This window comes from Panthera pardus, unplaced genomic scaffold, assembly GCF_024362965.1.
Source record: "Panthera pardus isolate Hobbes unplaced genomic scaffold, ASM2436296v1 HiC_scaffold_10, whole genome shotgun sequence".
NCBI classification, from domain to species: Eukaryota; Metazoa; Chordata; class Mammalia; order Carnivora; family Felidae; genus Panthera; species Panthera pardus.
In genome coordinates, this window is record NW_026526655.1 from 63,233,520 (window position 1) to 63,252,449 (window position 18,930).

Genomic DNA, 18,930 nt, shown 5'->3' on the forward strand with positions numbered 1-18,930 from the left:
TTAAGCATTTTATATATAATGCTTAGTTGATTCAATTCAACCAATATTAATTCAGTTTCTACTATGTGAAAGTGATTATACTAGCTATTAGGATATTGATTTGGATGGTTCACCTAAAAAATGACCAAAGAAAGAAGGTTATCATAATAGTTTCTTTTTCAAGTAAGAGGCTGAATGGTAGACAGTCCAGGGGTGGGGGAAGGCTGTGCACCATGCTAAAACTTGGTATGATTTATTACTAAAAAGGAAGTGAAGAGATATTGAGAGATAATTAAAAGTGTCTGCCACAGCTCAGTGCCTCAGGCCAAACAAAAATATTTAAGACACAATTCTTATCAGGAAGAATTATCAGGAAGCCCACATTCTAGGAAGGAAGATAAAATTCAAAAGTAACTGCAAAAGTAACAAATAGTAACTGGAAGAATGCAAGTGTAGTTTGCTCCAGATTGATATTTAGGCAAACACTGGGGGTATAACTCAAGGAAAAAAGATATTTTGGAAAAAGCTTGTTTTAAATACTCATGAAAATGAGCTAACTATCAAGATAAAGAATTAAGTGATTAAATTATTTTTTTTTAGGAATTTGCTTTCCCTATTACGATAGTTTGGAATTATATCTTCCTTCTGTCATCAAAAGTATTGCATCAAATATTTAAGAGATGTTTTAATTTAATTGTGGTTGCTCCCTGATTCATTGACATTTTTGCATTTTCTTCTTGGACAGCATCCGAAAGTCTGTTGCTACTTGTGGCAAGTCGGAACCAAATTGTTGCTGACAATATCACCTCCCAGGTTCACAGTATCTATTCAGTTGTCCGGAATGGTTCTCACATTGTAGCTATTGATTTTGATTCAATCAGTAGTCGTGTCTTTTGGTCTGATGGAGGTCAGGGTACAATCTGGAGTGCGTTTCTAAACGGAACAGATAGAAGAGTAGTAAGTACATTTCTACTGATCTATGGCCTCACTAGTCCCCCTGTCTTGGGATTATTACTCTTACTCATCAGTGAGAACAGGTCCTACCTCATCCTGGGTAGCTCTCATTTTTCCTTTTGGGCCACATTGCACCCAAGGGGCCTGGGCATTCATAACTCCCAGTATATGTGTGTTTTAGAAAAGAATGTGACCTCTGAAGGTAGATCCATGATTCTAAATTCCAGGTCACATGACGCAGAGACTTCAGAAACTCTCTGACATAGCTTTTGTAATTTTTTTTTTTTTTCCCTAGTGGATGAGAGCAGAGGAAAATGCAGGGTAGTTACGGGGTTGCTTTTCTTTAGCTTTAATTTAGTTATATTTCTCAATCCATCTCCCACAGTTTCAGTTTCTTGACCCTTGTTGGTTATGTTTCCTCTGCCCCTTAGGACTTTATTTTTGTAATTGTTGGCATTTAATCAATAAAGATATTATTTTGGCATGTGAACGTTATAAAGTTTCATAGCGTTGCCAATTTAGCGAATGGATAGAGCTTTTGTTTAAATGCAAAAGCTTTGAAACCAAATGAAAGTACACACTTACCCAACGGTAGAGTTATCCCAGAGTATTCAATTCTACAAAATGTAGTATATTTTTCGTGGAATGCCGTACTGTTGATTTGGTGGTTGGCTACATGGAAGACATTTTCTAATCCTTACAAGCAATCCTAGGACAAGTTTAGTTGCCTGATTCTAGATTTTCATAGAACTTCAATCTATTCATATAATTGTTTACATAATTTCAATTTATTCATTCTCCGTAGAATTCACTCTTAATTCACCTTTTTTCTTTAGCTACTTAACAGTGGTGTCACTATGACTGAAAGTATGGTGGTAGATTGGGTAGGTCGCAATCTTTACTGGACAGACTATGCTCTGGAAACAATTGAAGTATCTAAACTGGATGGGACTCACAGGACTGTGCTGATTAGTCATAATGTATCAAATCCAAGGGGACTAGCATTAGATCCCAGGACTAGGTAAGATTTTTTTTTTTTAATGATATCGCCTTGAAATGGTTATAAGGGAAAAACAATAATAGCATGATCTGGCCTATACGTGTATCTTAAGATTTTAAATGAAACCTTGTTTAAACATTTCTATAGATATGGTAACCATCCAAGTAGTTATTGGTACCCTTCCTTTATCTGTATACTCTTCTTCATAAAGTACATAAGAGCCATTGGTTGTTCAATTTAAGAACATATTGATTTATTAGCTTGGTAACACAATTATTGAATTGATTGTCATAGAATTATATAATTAGGTCTCTAATGAATGCATTCAGTGGTATTCCATAGACGGGCCAGTTTGCTGTAACATGGTTATACAACCAAAAAGGCAAGATTTTCCTGCTTCAATTTCATGTTTATTAGAACTCCGTTTTATGTCATGGAAGGAAGAAAAGTTTTGCCCGCTGGTCGTAACGGGAAGAAGAAATTCTCCCATGTGCTTAGAAACCTTTGATGGCTTCTTTCCTTGAATTTACTTAAAATTCTCTAACTTCAGTTCTTCTCTGTAAGATCGTGAGTTAGACAAATTATGCTTGATGCAATATAGATTTCCTAGATATTATAAAGTAATACACACCAGTGAAATTTATGATGAATCTCTGCTGATGAATAAATTGACTTTTATCTTAAAAAATGACAGGGTAGATAAACAAGGCCAGATGGATTTTTCTAGATCAACTATTTGTGGATTGTACAGAAACATGAATAGGCATTGAGACATTTCATTGTCATTATGTACTGCATGTTTTATGAACATTTTAGAAACACCCAGATGGCTTATGATTGTATTATGATTACAGTTTTACTTTGTGACACTCAGAGGAAATAATAAACTCTGTATAGATGTTCTGAATTAGAGATGATTTACTTTAAGCAGAGCATAAAGATGATGTTGTATTACTTAAAATGGCAGTTACTTTCCCTATTGAAATATATCCTTTCTGACTGGTAACTGATTTCTTTCCACAGTGACCATTTGATGTTCTGGTCTGACTGGGGCCATCACCCTCGTATTGAACGAGCTAGCATGGATGGCAGTCTGCGCACTGTCATTGTTCAGGACAAGATTTTCTGGCCCAGTGGCATAACTATTGACTACCCCAACAGACTGCTCTATTTCATAGATTCCTATCTTGACTACATAGACTATTGTGATTATAATGGACAGCATCGGAGGCAGGTGATAGCCAGTGATTTGGTAAGTTGGTTTTGAGGAAGACCACGCTGAACCCACAATAGCGGCTTAGTAGAAAGCAAATAGAGTTAACAAGAGAACTAAGAGATTAATTTTTGTATCTTAGACATTACAAGGTCAATCCAGGAAATATCAACAGGAGTGAGGGCCAATCCATCTTTCCTTACTAACAGAAAATAAATATTTTTATTCTAGTTCATGGTCAGATTGTGCCATGTCTGGGAACGGTTTGTGTGATTAAGTTGATCTGCAGAGGCTGATCTGTTGCTTCTACACTTTAAAAAAGTGCGTTGAGCAAAAATTAATAATTTATATTTAGCTTTCTTAGTTAAATCATAGCCTGTTGTATATTGTATTTTTTAATTTCAGTATAATTGATATACAATGCTATATTAGTTTTGGGTGTACAACATACTGATTCAACAATTCTGTACATTAATCAACTTTTATTCAGAAAATTATGGTGAATTTATTTTCACAATTTGAATGGGAAGATATAGAAAATATATATTTTAGCAAAGAGCCATTATTTAAAATTGCCATTGGTGATAGTTCTGTGGCTTTAAGGGGCCCTGGCAGGGCCTCCCTCCCTTCAGGAAGCATGCAAGTAGGCTCGGTCAGATTAATGTGAATCTGTAGTGGCAGAAATAGCACTGGATAACGAGTGGTGATAACAGGGGAGGGGGGGGAGCTAAGGGTTGGGAGTAGGGGATACAGATAAGTCACCTTACTTTCTGCCCTTCAGTGTTGCTTTCATTTGTAAAATGGATGCCCAGTGTAATGACCAGAGAAAAAATCAAGACTGAGCGACACAATGTGAAAGTGCTTTCTCAATATGAAAGCGACAAAAATGTGAAAGTATCTTGAGTGCTATAGTGGGATAATTATAGGTCAAGCAGTGTATTTTTTGTCTGTCTCCTGAACAATGACTTCCCTATGTCTTAAATGATTAAATCCTAAATGATATCCTTTTCTACATTTTTTGCCTTGGTTTGTACTTGTTGGCAAAGTCTCATCTTTTCTCTTCGCTTCACAGATTCTGCGACATCCCTATGCCCTAACTATCTTTGAAGACTCTGTGTACTGGACTGACCGCTCTACTTATCAGGTTTTGCAAGCCAATAAGTGGCATGGTGGAAACCAGTCAGTCATAATTCGTAATGTTCAGCAGCCCCTGGGGGTTGTTGCAGTTCATCCTGTGAAACAACCTAATAGTAAGTGATACAGAGACACTTGCCTGGGAATAGCTTGGAAAGCACTTATTCTGAGAATGCTAAGTGTACAATGTTGTAGACCTATTTGTTTGGGCGATATACTCCCTTCTTCTTTACTAACCACCGCAGTCCTAACATTTTCATTACTTTTATTTATCATGGTAAACTAAAAACTTGTATGTAACAACAACAGACCTAAACTGTGTCATTTTATTCAGCAATTGGCTACTGTCTCTGTGACAATTTCTAAATCCCTGTTTCCTCGGCTGACAAATACTGCATAGACCAGATAGTCCCTTAGATCCTTTTATTGCTACCCTTCTGTGATCTAAAGGAGCTTATTCTTAGGACTCGTTTATTATGGCGCCAGTGCTCTGTAGGTGTAGCTATCCCAAGTCTTCCTAGATGTAGATGTGATATATTCCACACATCCTAGATGTGTGTGTGGCTAGATGATTTAAAAATTTGGCGTTGGTAGTTTAGTTCTATCTCCCTTTTTTAGAATATCTGCTCCCATGTTTATAGTATTCTCAGTGCTTAGAATAGTGCTTAGAGCACAGTGAATGTTTTTTGAGTGAATGAATAGATTAATGAATCTAATGCAATATATATAATAAGAATGTATAAGATCTAGAGGACATCCTGTGAGCCTGGGGTGCACATAGGTTCCCTTATTTTAAAAAGCAGAGACGCACAAAGATATCATCAATAGAAAGATAAAAGATTACTATTTAACCAAAATTTGGACAATAGTGGATAAATTTCAAGGTCACAAAGGGAAAATGCACATTGATTTCATTTAGTGTAAAAAGATCTTTTAGCTTAGGCAAGGAGACACATGTTATTTGGCATCGTATTTCTATTACTGAGCTTTGGGTTACTCAGTAGCTATTTGTTCATAAAGGATTGACCTGTGACCTTGGGCAAGTCATTTCTCTCTCTTATTTCTCTTATGAGTTTTGTGTTGAAAGCATGATGCCGGCGAAGGGTAAAGTAATTTAGGAAAAAACCAAACCAACATAGGTTAACTTAATCTACTTGAGTCTCTACTGGTGGCCTCCAGGGGGACAATAACAGCATGACTATGTGCATACTTAAAAATTTATTTATTTACTTACATTGAGATAAATTTGACATATAATATTTTATTTTTAGGTGCACAGCACAATGATTTGATAAATGTATATATTATGAAATGATAGTGACAATAAGATTAGTGAATATCCACCATTATACATAATTATAACATGTGTGTGTGTGTGTGTGTGTGTGTGTGAGTGAGTGTGTGATGAGAACTTTTAAGATCTACTCTGTCAACTACTTTCAAATGTATAATACAATACTGTTAATGGTAGTCATAATGCTGCACATAACATCCCAGGACTTATTTATCTTGTAATTGGAAGTTTATACCTTTTGACCACTTTCACCCATTTTGTGCAGTACCTACTCCATGCATCTGGCAACTGCCAATCTCCATATGAGTTTGGTTTTTCTTAGATGTCACATATAAGTTATAGCACATAGTATTTATAAGTTATATATCTTATAGCATAAGTTATATCATATAGTATATCATATAGTATACTATAGTATAGACAAGTATATTGTCTTTCTGTCTTTGATTTATTTCACTTAGTTTATGCTGATTGCAAATGGCAAGATTTTCTTTTTTACGGATGAATGATATCGCATATGTGTGTGTGTGTACACTACATTTTGCTACATTTTCTTTATTAATTCATTCTGTGCACTTCAATGTGGGAGGTTTTCCATTCACCAATGTTTTCTTCTCTTCTTTTTCCATTACAGGTGAAAATTCATGTGCTTCTTCCTCCTGCAGCCATCTATGCTTGCTTTCCTCACAGACGCCGCACCTTTATTCTTGTGCTTGTCCTTCAGGATGGAGTCTTTCTTACGATTCTGTGACTTGCTTGAGAGGTACCGTATGCCCTTTAAGTGTGGAGGCTGCCTTAGTTTAGCAGAGCAGTGTGAGCTCTAAGCCACTTGCTAACGGAACGTGTGCTGTGTTCCCTTTGATTCAGCAAGTCTTTGGAGTACGCATGCCATGTGGGGTGATTTGAGCACCTCAGTTGTAATAGTTTCTGTATATAAAGCTCATATTGTGTGTGGATATGATTAAACAATCCTTAAGCTCACGTTTTCTTTTACCTGGTTACAGTTAGACAAGCAGTGATAATGGGAAGCTCCAAATTCTGCACTTAGGAAGTAAGGATTCTTAACACTTGTGTATGGCTTCCTTCTCTCAGGTTCCTTATCTCATTTTTATTGTTGTCACTAATAGTCAGTGATGAGTGTTCTAGCATAAGCCTTCTGACTCCAACTGCAGTAACTTTAATATCTGGTATTTTTAAAATGAAAGTTTTCTTTGTATGAAAGATTGTTAAGTGATTATTTGAGCAATTTAATCTTTGTGTCATCCAAGATACTTTACTGGGTTGATGGAGATATTCTTCTTCTTCTTATTAGTATTATTAGGGAGTGAGAACAAAAGGGAAAGATATAGTCAATCCACAAAAGAGATTTCTGCTGGAGTATGTACGTGATACAAAATAAAGTCTTTTTAATGTTTATTTATTTTTGATAGAGAGAGTGTGAGCAGGGAGTGGGTGGAGAGTGGGAGAGAGAACCCCAAGCAGGCTTTGTGCTGTCAGTGCAGAGCCTGATGCGGGGCTGGGACCCACAAACTGCGAGATCATGACCTGAGCCTAAATCAAGAGTTGGACATTGAACTGACTGAGCCACACAGTTGCCCCCAATAATAAAGTCTTTTTAAAAATCATTTACCTTTGCTTAAAAATCTAGAGAGTTATTCTAAATTCAAGGTCTTTGACTTTAGTTTTTGAATGTGTTTTGGTCCTGACAAAAATGGTTGCAGACAAGTTAAAATTAAATATTTAATGATAAAAAATCCTTAAGCTAAGAGAAAACAGAATCTTAATCTAGAGGGAAAGTTATTTTTCAAGTGGAAAATTTTTGCTGAATCCAGGAAATTAATGGTGTTTACAGATTTTGCAAATGTAGGCCTACTGAAAATTGAATTCCATCAAGATATAATATTTTGCAATGATACTTTCATGATGAAAGATTTTAATTATTGGTAATGCTTACAAAGGGATTGGCATTTGCCATTTTTCTTCAGAGACTTATTATGCACCTAATCCTTGTTGACACTGTTTAATTTAGTGTGTCCTCAGAGTCTTTCAGCAGGAGATTAAACTGGGCTAAAGACATTTTGGATACAAAGCATTCTTTCACCATGCAAAGGTTGTTGAACTGTGCATTGGGGATTGGTGTAATCAATGTAACGATCTGATGGTGATTGATATCTAAGTAGTAGCTTTTGTTGTTTCACAAATAATTCCACTAGTGGGTTTTCCATTGGCTGACTTTACTGAGGTGGAACTTTTTTAGTATTGCTCAATTGATTTTTGAGTACCACTTGGGTAACTGAATGCCAATATATGTTAACTAAGAAAAAGAGGGGCACATTTTTTTCAATCAGAAGCTTAGAAGACTTGTTAACATTTATAGATGAAAACATTTTACTTGATTTACAGGTTAAATAGCTTTTAAAATATTGTTTACTAAATGTTTGGAATATCTTTGGAAGTGCATACGATGAGGTTAAGTGAAAAGGCAGGCTGTTCACCACTGGCCATGTAAAAATATGCATTGAAAAGATCTGGGAGACAACACACATAAGCACCAATAGTGGTTACAGTTGGGTAAGAGAATTATGAGATATTTCTATTTTTTCCTAATGAGGTGACATAAAATTTTAAGCCAAGATCTTTCTCTGCATAAAATAGCTTTTTATTCTTTCAAAAATATGTTCTCCACAATGCCAAAACCAAATAAACAACAACATTTTAGCAAACCGAAACATCGCCCAGCGTCCTCTACAATAAACAACCTCCAATCCAAAATGAGTTTCCAACTCAGTGTGAGCGAGACACAAGACAATTGTCTCAGTGATTATGTGCAACATAAGAAAACACTCCTTGCACACACTGTTAGAAAGGTTGAGGCGCTGATCGTTTAGTGCAATGTCTGAGTTAAGGGGAACCTAGCTAGGAAGTAGTAAACATTGCTGTTCAATTACAACATAAATTTCCCATTACCAACTGCTTCCTCTTTACTTCTTGCCCTGCTAGTGCTAATCTTAATGGGATCATGACATAAAGAATAAAAATGAAGTAATGATTTTTAATTTCAAAAGACATACTGTGGTAGGATGGCTTAAATATCACCTCCTTCTGAACTCCTTCCCATCCCACCCCAGGTACTTTTGTGCATATTCCTTCATGGCCATTATGATCCAGAATCCATATACTTTGCCTAGTTCTGTAGACTCAAGTTCCTTGATGATTAAGCCTCCACCTGATTCATTGATATTTGCTTGTTGCACGCAGTAGCACTCAGTAAATGTTCAGTGAATGACAAAGCCCTCCGATATTCTTTCTTGCTCCTTCTTCATTCCTGTGTTTTCCGCCTATTTATTCCCTTATGGCTGTATTGTGTCATCAAATCACTCGTTTTATCTTTCCCACAGAACACTTTTCATGCACTCTCTCTGGTATCATCCTTCGCCTTGGCTCTCACACTTTCTGCCAGTGCAGCACTAAATGACTCCCACCCTCTGGTTCATTGCCCATAAATGTTCACTAGTGGTAAGTGGTATATATATTTTCTCAAATATGCCAGCAGCGATCAGATCAAGAGCCTGAGACTTAGCCTGACAAAGGAATAGTGGCCAAAGGAGTAGAGCTGGGTAGGGCTTGAGAGGAGTGCTTCTGGGAAGAATCAAGAAAGCCCATGTTCAATGGATGAGAAATGCAGTTCTTTAGGTGCTTTGGTTGAGAATTCCTCCAATTAAGCAAAATGAAAATTACACATTAAAAAGAGCAGTATTCAGTTTTGAGTAAGTAGAATTTATAATCTCTACTGTGAAATTGGGGAATACTTCTTGTTTTTACTGAACCAATGAACACTTACAACATATAATCAATAAATAATTAAATATCTCAATATAATTTCAAGGTACATATAAACCCCCAATATAGCTTACACATTTTATTACTGCGTGTTAAATTAAATGAATTGAGTGGTAATTTGATATTCAATAACTAGTACCCAGTCTAGACTAGACCCAGTTTTGGAGTCTGAGGACCTGACAATTGTTTAATTTCTTTGTGCCTCATTTGAAAGTTGGGTGTGGTTGGGGTTGGTAACACTCTAACAAACAGGGTTTGGAGGCTTCTGGGAGATAAATTAAGTGAAATAATATCTGGTGCATACTATATGGCCCATATTCTCAATAAATAGGGGCGATTATTATGGCTCTTTCATTTGTTCAGAAGAGAGGCAACGTGGAGCAGTTAAGAGAGAATGGGCTTGTGAACCTACACTCTCACTAGCCCCTGCAAGTTTCATTGGCCTCAGCTGAAAACAACTTCACAGGTTTAATGGAAAGACGAAATGCTATATATTGTAGGACTTTGTGAAATATAAACATTAATAGTTGCAGTATTTACTTTAAATTTATTCCAGGTTTATAAATGCTAAGTAATTTTTAGTAACTGAAATGCCAGGAAAAAGGAAAAGCTAATGAGATGTTAAAATAAGTTAAGAGCCAGGGGCACCTGGGTGGCTCAGTTGGTTGGGCATCTGACTGAGTTTTGTCTCAGGTCATGATCTCCCGGTTCGTGAGACTGAGCCCTCAGTGCCGACAGCAAAGAGCCTGCTTGGGATCCTCTCTCTCCCTCTCTCTCTGCCCTCCCCCACTCTTGCTCTGTCTCTCTCTCAGAATAAACTTAAAATCACATTGAGGATGGAAAATTTTCCAGATTATCAAAATAATGAAAGCATCATTTTTAGCAGATGAAAATTATGCAATGATTAATCATTTTATATTTTGCTTAATATGTGGTATATGTCATATACATGTCTTCATAACATGAAACTCACACTCCAGTTTTCCTTTTATTTAAAAAAATTTTTTTTAATGTTTATTTGTTTTTGAGAGAGAGAGAGAGACACATACACAGTGTGAGCGGGGGAGGGGCAGAGAGAGAGGGAGACACAGAATCTGAAGCAGGCTCCAGACTCTGAGCTGTCAGCACAGAGCCCGATGCGGCGCTCGAACTCACAAACCATGAGATCGTGACCTGAGCCAAAGCCAGACGCCTAACCGACTGAGCCACCCAGGTGCCCCCCAGTTTTGCTTTTCTGAGAGAATTTAAATACGTCACTCTTGACTTTCATCATTTTGGACTTTTTTTTTTTTTTTGATAAAGCATCTACAGCTAGGATAAAGATTATCTTTGAAAAAGGACCTTTAGACCAGAGAAGAGACAGATGGCCAGGGTGTATCCATGTCTTTGGCACTGGGAAGGGATGAGGAATCTGGGTCATCAGTTCTGGTCCCTAGCCAACAAGTTTCCAATCTGAGAGAAGACATCAGTCTATCAAACCTGAGTGGCCAGAGTCCATATTTGAGGCTCACCAAACAACTTCAAGTATGACTTTGTGCTTTCCTATGGGCTGAAGATGTGTGGTGTTTCTACTGCAAGCATTCTGTTTACACAGTGGTTGGTTTTGTCTTGAAATAAACCTTGGAACCTGCTTAGAAAAAAAAAGCAAGAAAAAGAAAAGAAAAAGGACCTTTTATCTATTAAGGAGGTTAAGTGAATTGCTAGTTTGAATAAGATATTTTGAGGATGTTTAAAGTTGCAAAATACAGATACTTTTGAGAACTTTAGAAGACACTATTTACACTTCCACTTATGCATCCATCCATTTATTCATTTATGTGGTCATTCATTTAGTTAGCAAATATTTATTTGGCAACGATTACATGCGAGGTTCTGGGGACATAATAGTGAGTAAATCAGACATAGTCACTACCTTTTGGGAGTTAGAATCTAGTGTGAAAGACAGCCATTGGGCAACAGCAATTGGGGAGATTATAAATTGGATTTCATTTAGTAATTAAAATATCTAATAAACACCAAGCCACACGTGGTAGTGTTTTTATTTTTTGAGCACACTTAAGACAAATTGAATAGTCTATATGTTTTCTTTCACTTTTTAAATTCAGTATTAGTGAGGTTTCTCTATGTGTAGAATGTGATGCTGAACACACATGGATGCTTTATCCATGTAAGTAAGGAATTCATGAAGAGCAAGGTAAATACTGATCTACGTTGGGAAAGTCCAGAAGTGTTGCATGTAGGGTTGGAGGTTTGGTGACCTAGCAACCCACTGAAACCCAATCAAAGGCCCTGGATTGTCTGATGAAATATCTACCAAGTACGGTATTTTTTGCTACAAAGCTTCAATGGCATTTTATCCTATGAGATGGTAACAATCCACTGCTTTCCATTACTCTAAATGTCTGGGAATAGTAGGATATAATTTTGACTGATATCTGCTATTTTCACAGATGATCAACCTTTCTTAATAACTGTGAGATACAGTATAATTTTTGGAATCTCCCTCAATCCTGAGGTGAAGAGCAATGATGCTATGGTTCCCATAGCAGGGATAATGAACGGTTATGATGTTGAATTTGATGACTCAGAGCAGTTCATCTATTGGGTTGAGAATCCAGTAAGTTTTGAATAACATTCAAAGTATATAACTTGTTTCAAAGAGCTTACCTACACTAATGCCTTCTTATAAGCCAACTTTTGCTGGGTGGATAAAAGGGAAATGGTCCAGAAATAAATTAATTTACCACTAAGTTTTTTTGAATCAGTGAAGGATGTAAATAGGAGGCTGACCTGGAGCAAAGAGCAGATAATAGGCACATTTAACCTATTGGATGTTATTTATTCATTCAGCAAGCAATTATTAAGTGTCTACTTTTGCTCTGCGCCAAACTAGCCACTCCCAACTGGAGAATACACACCAAGAATCAGTAACAAAGATTACTCCTAAGGAGCTTTAAGCTAATAGAAGATACTAGATGAATATAAAAATGATTATGAATCAAAACAAAAAGCAATAGTTCTCTGAAAGAATTCCAGGAGAGCATTTGATGTGGCTGCTGGAATCTTCTCAGCATCTTTGCCCCCAGGATAAAAAGAGCCCTCCTTCAGTTCCCTTTCTATTGGAGCTCACCCTTTAGAGGAGAAAGCTGTGAGGAGGGGGAAGGGGCAAAGAGATTACAAATAAAGAAGAGAGGAAGATCTTTCTGTTTGAGGCTTGTCACCTCTATGTAAAATATGCTTCTGGCCGCCTGATTTTCACCTTTGATGGGTTATTTTTATGACTATGGCCTGTGGTAGTTAGGAAATAAATCTCTGTAGCCAATATCAGAAGCAACCCGAATGATAAGCCTTGCAGAGTCCTCTGACACACTGAAAAAATCATTATTTTTGAAGTGTTGCTGGTGTTATAGTATTATACGCAGCGAGCCCACCCAATGGCGCTGGACCTTTGCCTTTCCTCCAAGTGTGAGGAGTGTTCAAGAAACATAGCAGCCAGCAGTGGCTGTGCTTCCATGTGGAAGCTGTGGCCTTTGAACCAGCTCACCTCTTCTTGTCCTTCTTTCCAGGGTGAAATTCACAGAGTGAAGACAGATGGCACCAACAGGACAGTATTAGTTTCTCTGTCTAGGTTGGGTTCTTCCATGAGCCTGGCCTTAGACTGGATATCAAGAAACTTATATTACACCAATCCTGGAACAATGTCAATTGAGGTAATGATTCCATAATACCAGTTACACAAACACTAGTTTTTGATGCATATAAAATCTATTCTCAGGAAATGCTTTCATTGATTTTGAAATTATTTTTAAGCAGAAGCAAAAGAGAGGAGCTATTGGTATTAACTATCAAAGTCTTAGAAGCGATGGAGTAAAACCACTTTAGAAATAAATTATTGGAACTTTCTACTGCCCTATTTTGTTTTCTTCCTAAGCATCAATACTAACTTGTTCATATAAAAGGATTTTAGATAATTTATAAAAATATATAAAAATAGTTTAAAAAAGGAATTCAGCATTAGGTATGGAAGGAATATAGTAGGCAGGAGATTTTCCTCCCTATCTTTCCTCATCAAGTCTGTAATGCTGTTTCAGTCCCAAACCAAATTTATAGGTTACTTCTGTTCTAAGATGGAAATCTTTCTATGGCTCCAATGCAGTTTTTCTAACAGTGCAACAGAAAGTAGAAACTTGATTCTAATTCCTTTGATACTTTTCCTCGGTGTGATAAGTGTTCTTTTTACTCTAATTCCCAGAAGAAATTCTAGATGGGGCACAGGTATGCAATTGCATGGAGTAAATCAGAGGTAATTCAACTAGTATTGGTTTGTTCCATTCTGGGACAAGGTTATTAATTCATAATAATTTTGAAAGTGAAAATTTCTAAAGCAAAGGGAGGGTTTTCTGAGAAGGGCAGTCTGCAGGACTGTGTAGAGTGATCCGTTCACTGTTCAGGGTGAGGCGCCAGCCAGTAAGTAAGTTGGTTCTCTATGGGGTATTCAGAAAGGGAAATGCTGAAGGTGAGAAAGGCACATAGCAGCCAAGTGGTGAAATTAGAGCAGATTGGTCAGAACAGTGGTTACAGTCTACAAAGTCTTCTACAAACAGGATCTCTTTTAGTCCTCTCAACGTTCCCAAAGGCAAGCAACACAATTAGAGGGGAGTTTGCAATTTGCACAAATGCTAACCTCTGAGTTATCTCAAGCCAGGTAGAATCATCAGCTCTTAACACGAGGGGAACCTTGGAGGCTCATCTGGTTCAAACCCTTTGTTATTTAGATAAGCTCCTGAATTTTACATAATTTAAGAAACTGGCTTAAGCAGTCAGCTTCACCGCCCTGCTTCCCAGGCAGTGTTCTGTTCTGACTTTGCCTTGTTATAATGATAACTCCAGCAATCCAGTCTGCTTTAACCCCCTTTGACCGTGACAAAAGGTAGTTTTTCATGATCTCAACTAAAAATATCACTCTCCCATCAAAACATTGGCACAATTGACTGCCTAAAACCCTTAATTCCAAACACATCTCTAGTGTCTGCTTAACAAAAAGCTGTCTTCATTCTGAATGGCAATGAATATGTTCAGACTCTGTCTTTTGGTCTCTTGTTTTGTAAGCAGGGGTCTTCCCTTTTAAACTGATAGTTTTCCAAAAGCAGGGGACATGTTTCCTCCATCAGTATTAGGTACAATGACAAGGCACCTGCTGATGGATAACTGTGTGAGTGTGTGTGTGCAAATGTGTATCTTGGTAAGTTCACCCTAATCATATAAACCTATAAACATATAAAGTTAGTAATTGTGCCCCAATGCAGTGAGGCACAGAGGAAAGATAATTTGCTTTGGAGTCAAAAGACCTGCTTTGAGTCTGACTTACTCATTGAACAAATACTAGTAAATGAATCCGTCCCATTGTTAGTCCTGGATATTCAAAGATGAATAACATATTTTTTCCTGCTTTTAAGTAGTTCGTGCTCTGAGAGCTAGACATATAAACAAATAGCTTTGTTCCATTGTGCTAAGTGTGATATGAGCAGTGACTACGAACTGTTCTGTGGCTAGGGGCAGAAGTAAAAGTGTGGAGAGGGAGAATGGCAGGAGAATCAGTGACTTGTGAGCTGTGTCTTTCTTGAAAGAGGGCCAATATTTATTGCTGCCAAATGAAGAAGTAGGGAAAAAGCACCCCAGGCAGAGAAAAGCACTTGATAAAGACCGAGACTTGAAAACGCACTGTATTTTCTCTGCTCAAAGGGTATTTGATATTGCACAAATTGCTTAACTTCTCTGAGTCTCTGCTTCCATATCTGCAAAATGGGGTTATATCTCAGTAACTAAAAGTATGTCTTGAAACTAAGATATCCTGTGAATACAGAGTCCTTTTTCCCTCAAATCATCAATATATTTGAATATCCACAGAGGGCCCATGAGAATAATGATCTAAAGGTAAATTGTCCTTTTAGCGTTGTTTTTTTTAATTGTTTTTCTCCTTTCGTGATATCAGTGGTGACTCAGGTGTTAAGCAATGTTAGATTGCTTAAGGGCACAGAAATACTGTTCACTTACCGTTTACTCGAATAATATCCTTCCAGGGTAAGAGTTACTCCTATTTGATTCAAATTTGAAAATAAGAGAAGTACTGAATAAATGCTTTCCACTAGGGGTAGCTGTGTGCCCGTTCACTAAATGTAATTTTGTAGCTGAAAAGAAGTCTACAGAATGGTTGTGTGAGAGAGAACTTGATGTATCCCCCAAAAAGGAAAAGAACTTTCCTTTGAAGCAAAGAGATCCTTAGCCTTAAGAAAAGGAGTGAAATTTTGGCAGAAAGGGGCAAGTTTAAAAAAGGCACCAGAGAGGAAAGAGAAAAATTTAGAGAGGAGAGTGAGGGATTAAAGAGAGGGGTGTGTGTGTGTGTGTGTGTGTGTGTGTGTGTGTGTGAGGTAGGAAGAGAGGGAGGGAGGAAAAAAATATAGAGAGAGACAGAGAGAGGGCAAAGATAAAAACATAAAAACTGTGGGGTCCGTGGGTGGCTCAGTCAGTTAAGTGACTCTTGATTTCAGCTCAGATCATGATACTGAGCCTGGGTGTGGAGCCTGCTTAAGATTCTCTTTCTCCCCGTGACCCTCCCCTGCTCATGTGCTCTCTCTCTCTCTCTAAAACAAAAACAACATAAACACTGATACACAATCTATTTGCATTAAAAAGCAACTTTATAGAAAAACCTTTGTGCAAAAAATCAATATACATTTTCTAATTTCTTACTAGCTGTTTCTCTTCTCAGACTGTCTTAAGTACATATTAGAATAGCCTTGTTCCTATAAGAAACTGCTTCTAGTCTGGTAATCCATATTTTTCTGTGATGTTTCAGAGTTCTGTTAACATTAGCAATTAGAGCAATAATAATTAAAAATGGGTAACTTTGAGAAAGCCACTAAATGTCCATAGGCCTCTTTCATCATCTGTAATATGGGTATCTATCTCACAGAACAGTCGTGAGGATTCAGTGCAATACTGTTTAGTATAATGCCTGCTACATAATAAGTGTTCAATAAATGGATGAATAAACAAAATAGGAAACACACTTGTACTGAGCACTGTGCTAAATGCTATACATGTATTATCTCACAGCTCTTTGTGCAATGTGCCATTATCATCTGTACCTTATTCACAAAGAAACTAAGTTCAAACAGGTGAATTTACTTGTCCCAGTCAGATCTAGATGGGCAGGGATTTGAACTCTTCTGTTTTAACTCAGGCTGTTAACGTGGCACAGAATTCACTTTAACTCTGAGTAAATTTGGACTGTCTGGTCAGCTGTGTTTTCAGTGAAGGACCACCAGGTGCCTTGGCCACATCACTGAGATGCAGGAGAGCTGTGGGGTTTTCATTTGTCTTCCAGAGTTTTCCTGTATCTTTTTCTGAAGACGTTTTTGTAGCTTCTCTTAGGCAGTGATTTTGTATGTTCACCCATTTGAATCCTTCTTTGATCCATATAAATGTCCTCTCCTGAAACATTAGGTGAATTGAAATAGGAATTTGAGAGGTGATTTTGCTTTTCTTACTCATTTTCTATTGAGGGGATTTCCTCATAGCCCTGAAATGCAATTAGGGATTATTGGAATCTCATACAAACCCTCCCATTCATCTCAATTTGTTGTGTGTGTAAGTTCTCCTTCACCTCAGCCTTCTTTGTTTCCCGTTTTGATACTCAGTTCTAATAAGTGACTTTATGCTATAGGTTTTGAAACTCCGGGGAGATGTCAGATACAGAAAAACACTGATTACCAATGATGGGACAGTTCTTGGAGTTGGTATTCCAGTTGGCATAACTGTTGATCCTGCTAATGGGTGAGCGTTCATAAATGACACAATCTGCTCTATGCAGCACGATTCTTGTTAATGTTGTGACCTGATGAAATGGAAGATTTCAGACTTAGGACCTTTTCTGATTTCATATGCCAACATTTTGAAAAATACAGATCTCAGTGAGAAAGAGGAATACCTCTGAGTTACATCTAACATGAAAGATGTAAATATGTGTTTTGTTCTATGTTCTTTAAATTAGCAACACTGGACTTAAAATTAATTCCAGGAAAGAATTTTAGACATTTAAAAATGGAATTATAGCAATTAACAATGCATTCTGACTTTGAGTGAATGTGGAAAGCTTTAAGGAGCTAGATAACATTTGAAATAGAACTTGGAGGAGAAGGCTTCCCATGGGTGGAGAATGGGTTGGGAACTGGGGGGGTGCTACTTGAGGCCAAACAAGGAAGGCGCAGAAGCATCACAGCATTTAGCATGATTGTGTAAAGGGCTGAAGCCAGAGTCTTAGAGGTTAGTGACAGTTGACAAGATGGAAGCCAAAGGAAGGACTTTAATGTCCTCTTGCTAAGGAATCACACTTCTTTCTTTTGAGAAATAAAGAGTCGGGAATTTGGAGGAAGGAAATGATAAAATCAAATTTGTATTTCTGAAGGATGGGTCAGGATCAGAGTGGAAGAGGCCAGGAGCAGGGAGACCAATTAGGAGAAAGTGTTCAGCTAGGGAGGAGAGTTCTCAGATAAGATAAGGTAGCTTCAATTTTTAAGGAACTCAGAATTCACAAGAGTTTGTGACTTTGTCCAGCAAACTTCTGATAGCCTGGAATTTAAGAAAAGAAAGAAAATTATGACATGAACTCAGGGCTAGTTGTTAGTGAGGTAGGCACAATGGGACATGATGAGAATACATAAGGATGTTGCTAAAATGGTTATGCATGAGGTCCAGGCAGAGAGCGACGGAAGGCTTGGAAGCTCAGGCAAGTTTTAAGGTTGAAGAACAGGCTCAGTAGAAGAAATAAAATGGGGGAAGGGAAGAGATTGGAGTTTGGTTGAGGCAGAGAATGTCAGAGTTTGAGAACTTACAAGTAGGAAGTTTAGACTTGAAGATGAGGCGCATGGGACGGGCATGCAAGAAGTATGCAAATAAAGGTCAGAATCAAGGGGTTTGAAGACTTGTGGGGGAGTGTAAGAGGATTGTCTCATGAGGCTATGGCAGCAGCTGAGATAGAAAGGAGTGGAAACTGAGATTCAAATCTAGACAGTTTGTCCTCAGTGGAAATAGAAAGCAACCGTATATATTTTAATGAAATTTTATATATCATGGATTTGGCAATTTTGTGTGGCAATTAGGGTTTGTGTGTAATGTTACATTTTCCATCACAGAAATCAGAACAGAAAGTAGCTGGTCTTGTGCTAGATGATGATTTAGAGAAGAATTAAATAACAGGCCTGAGAGGCGAGCAGGGAGGTACTTGCCAACTTTTACATCAGCTTTGTCCTTCCCAGGGCACTGCACAGTGTGTGATTCTTTGAAAGGGATTGACCATTGATGTAGGCAATTTCTTAGTCAGTCATAAGCTTCCAAAGTGTCTGACCGTGGTAAAATATTCCCAATGCAGGGTGCTAGCATCCTACCCCAATAATAACTAGGAAAAATACAGACATTGATAGAACACTGGTTATGTACTCTTCCACATTGTATGTC

General features: G+C 37.5%; 1 protein-coding gene across 3 annotated transcripts in view; it reads left to right on the forward strand.

The window, feature by feature from the left end:
- The window catches only part of LRP2 (LDL receptor related protein 2), a 199,207-nt gene that overhangs the window by 103,609 nt on the left and 76,668 nt on the right, over window positions 1-18,930 (forward strand). For all 3 annotated transcript variants that reach the window (XM_019458730.2, XM_019458737.2, XM_019458747.2), the window contains 8 exons: window positions 725-936; window positions 1,770-1,954; window positions 2,957-3,185; window positions 4,219-4,396; window positions 6,209-6,337; window positions 11,865-12,031; window positions 12,981-13,124; window positions 17,141-17,250. In XM_019458730.2, the coding sequence (XP_019314275.2) occupies window positions 725-936; window positions 1,770-1,954; window positions 2,957-3,185; window positions 4,219-4,396; window positions 6,209-6,337; window positions 11,865-12,031; window positions 12,981-13,124; window positions 17,141-17,250 (1,354 nt within the window). The remainder of the gene's footprint in view (window positions 1-724; window positions 937-1,769; window positions 1,955-2,956; window positions 3,186-4,218; window positions 4,397-6,208; window positions 6,338-11,864; window positions 12,032-12,980; window positions 13,125-17,140; window positions 17,251-18,930) is intronic.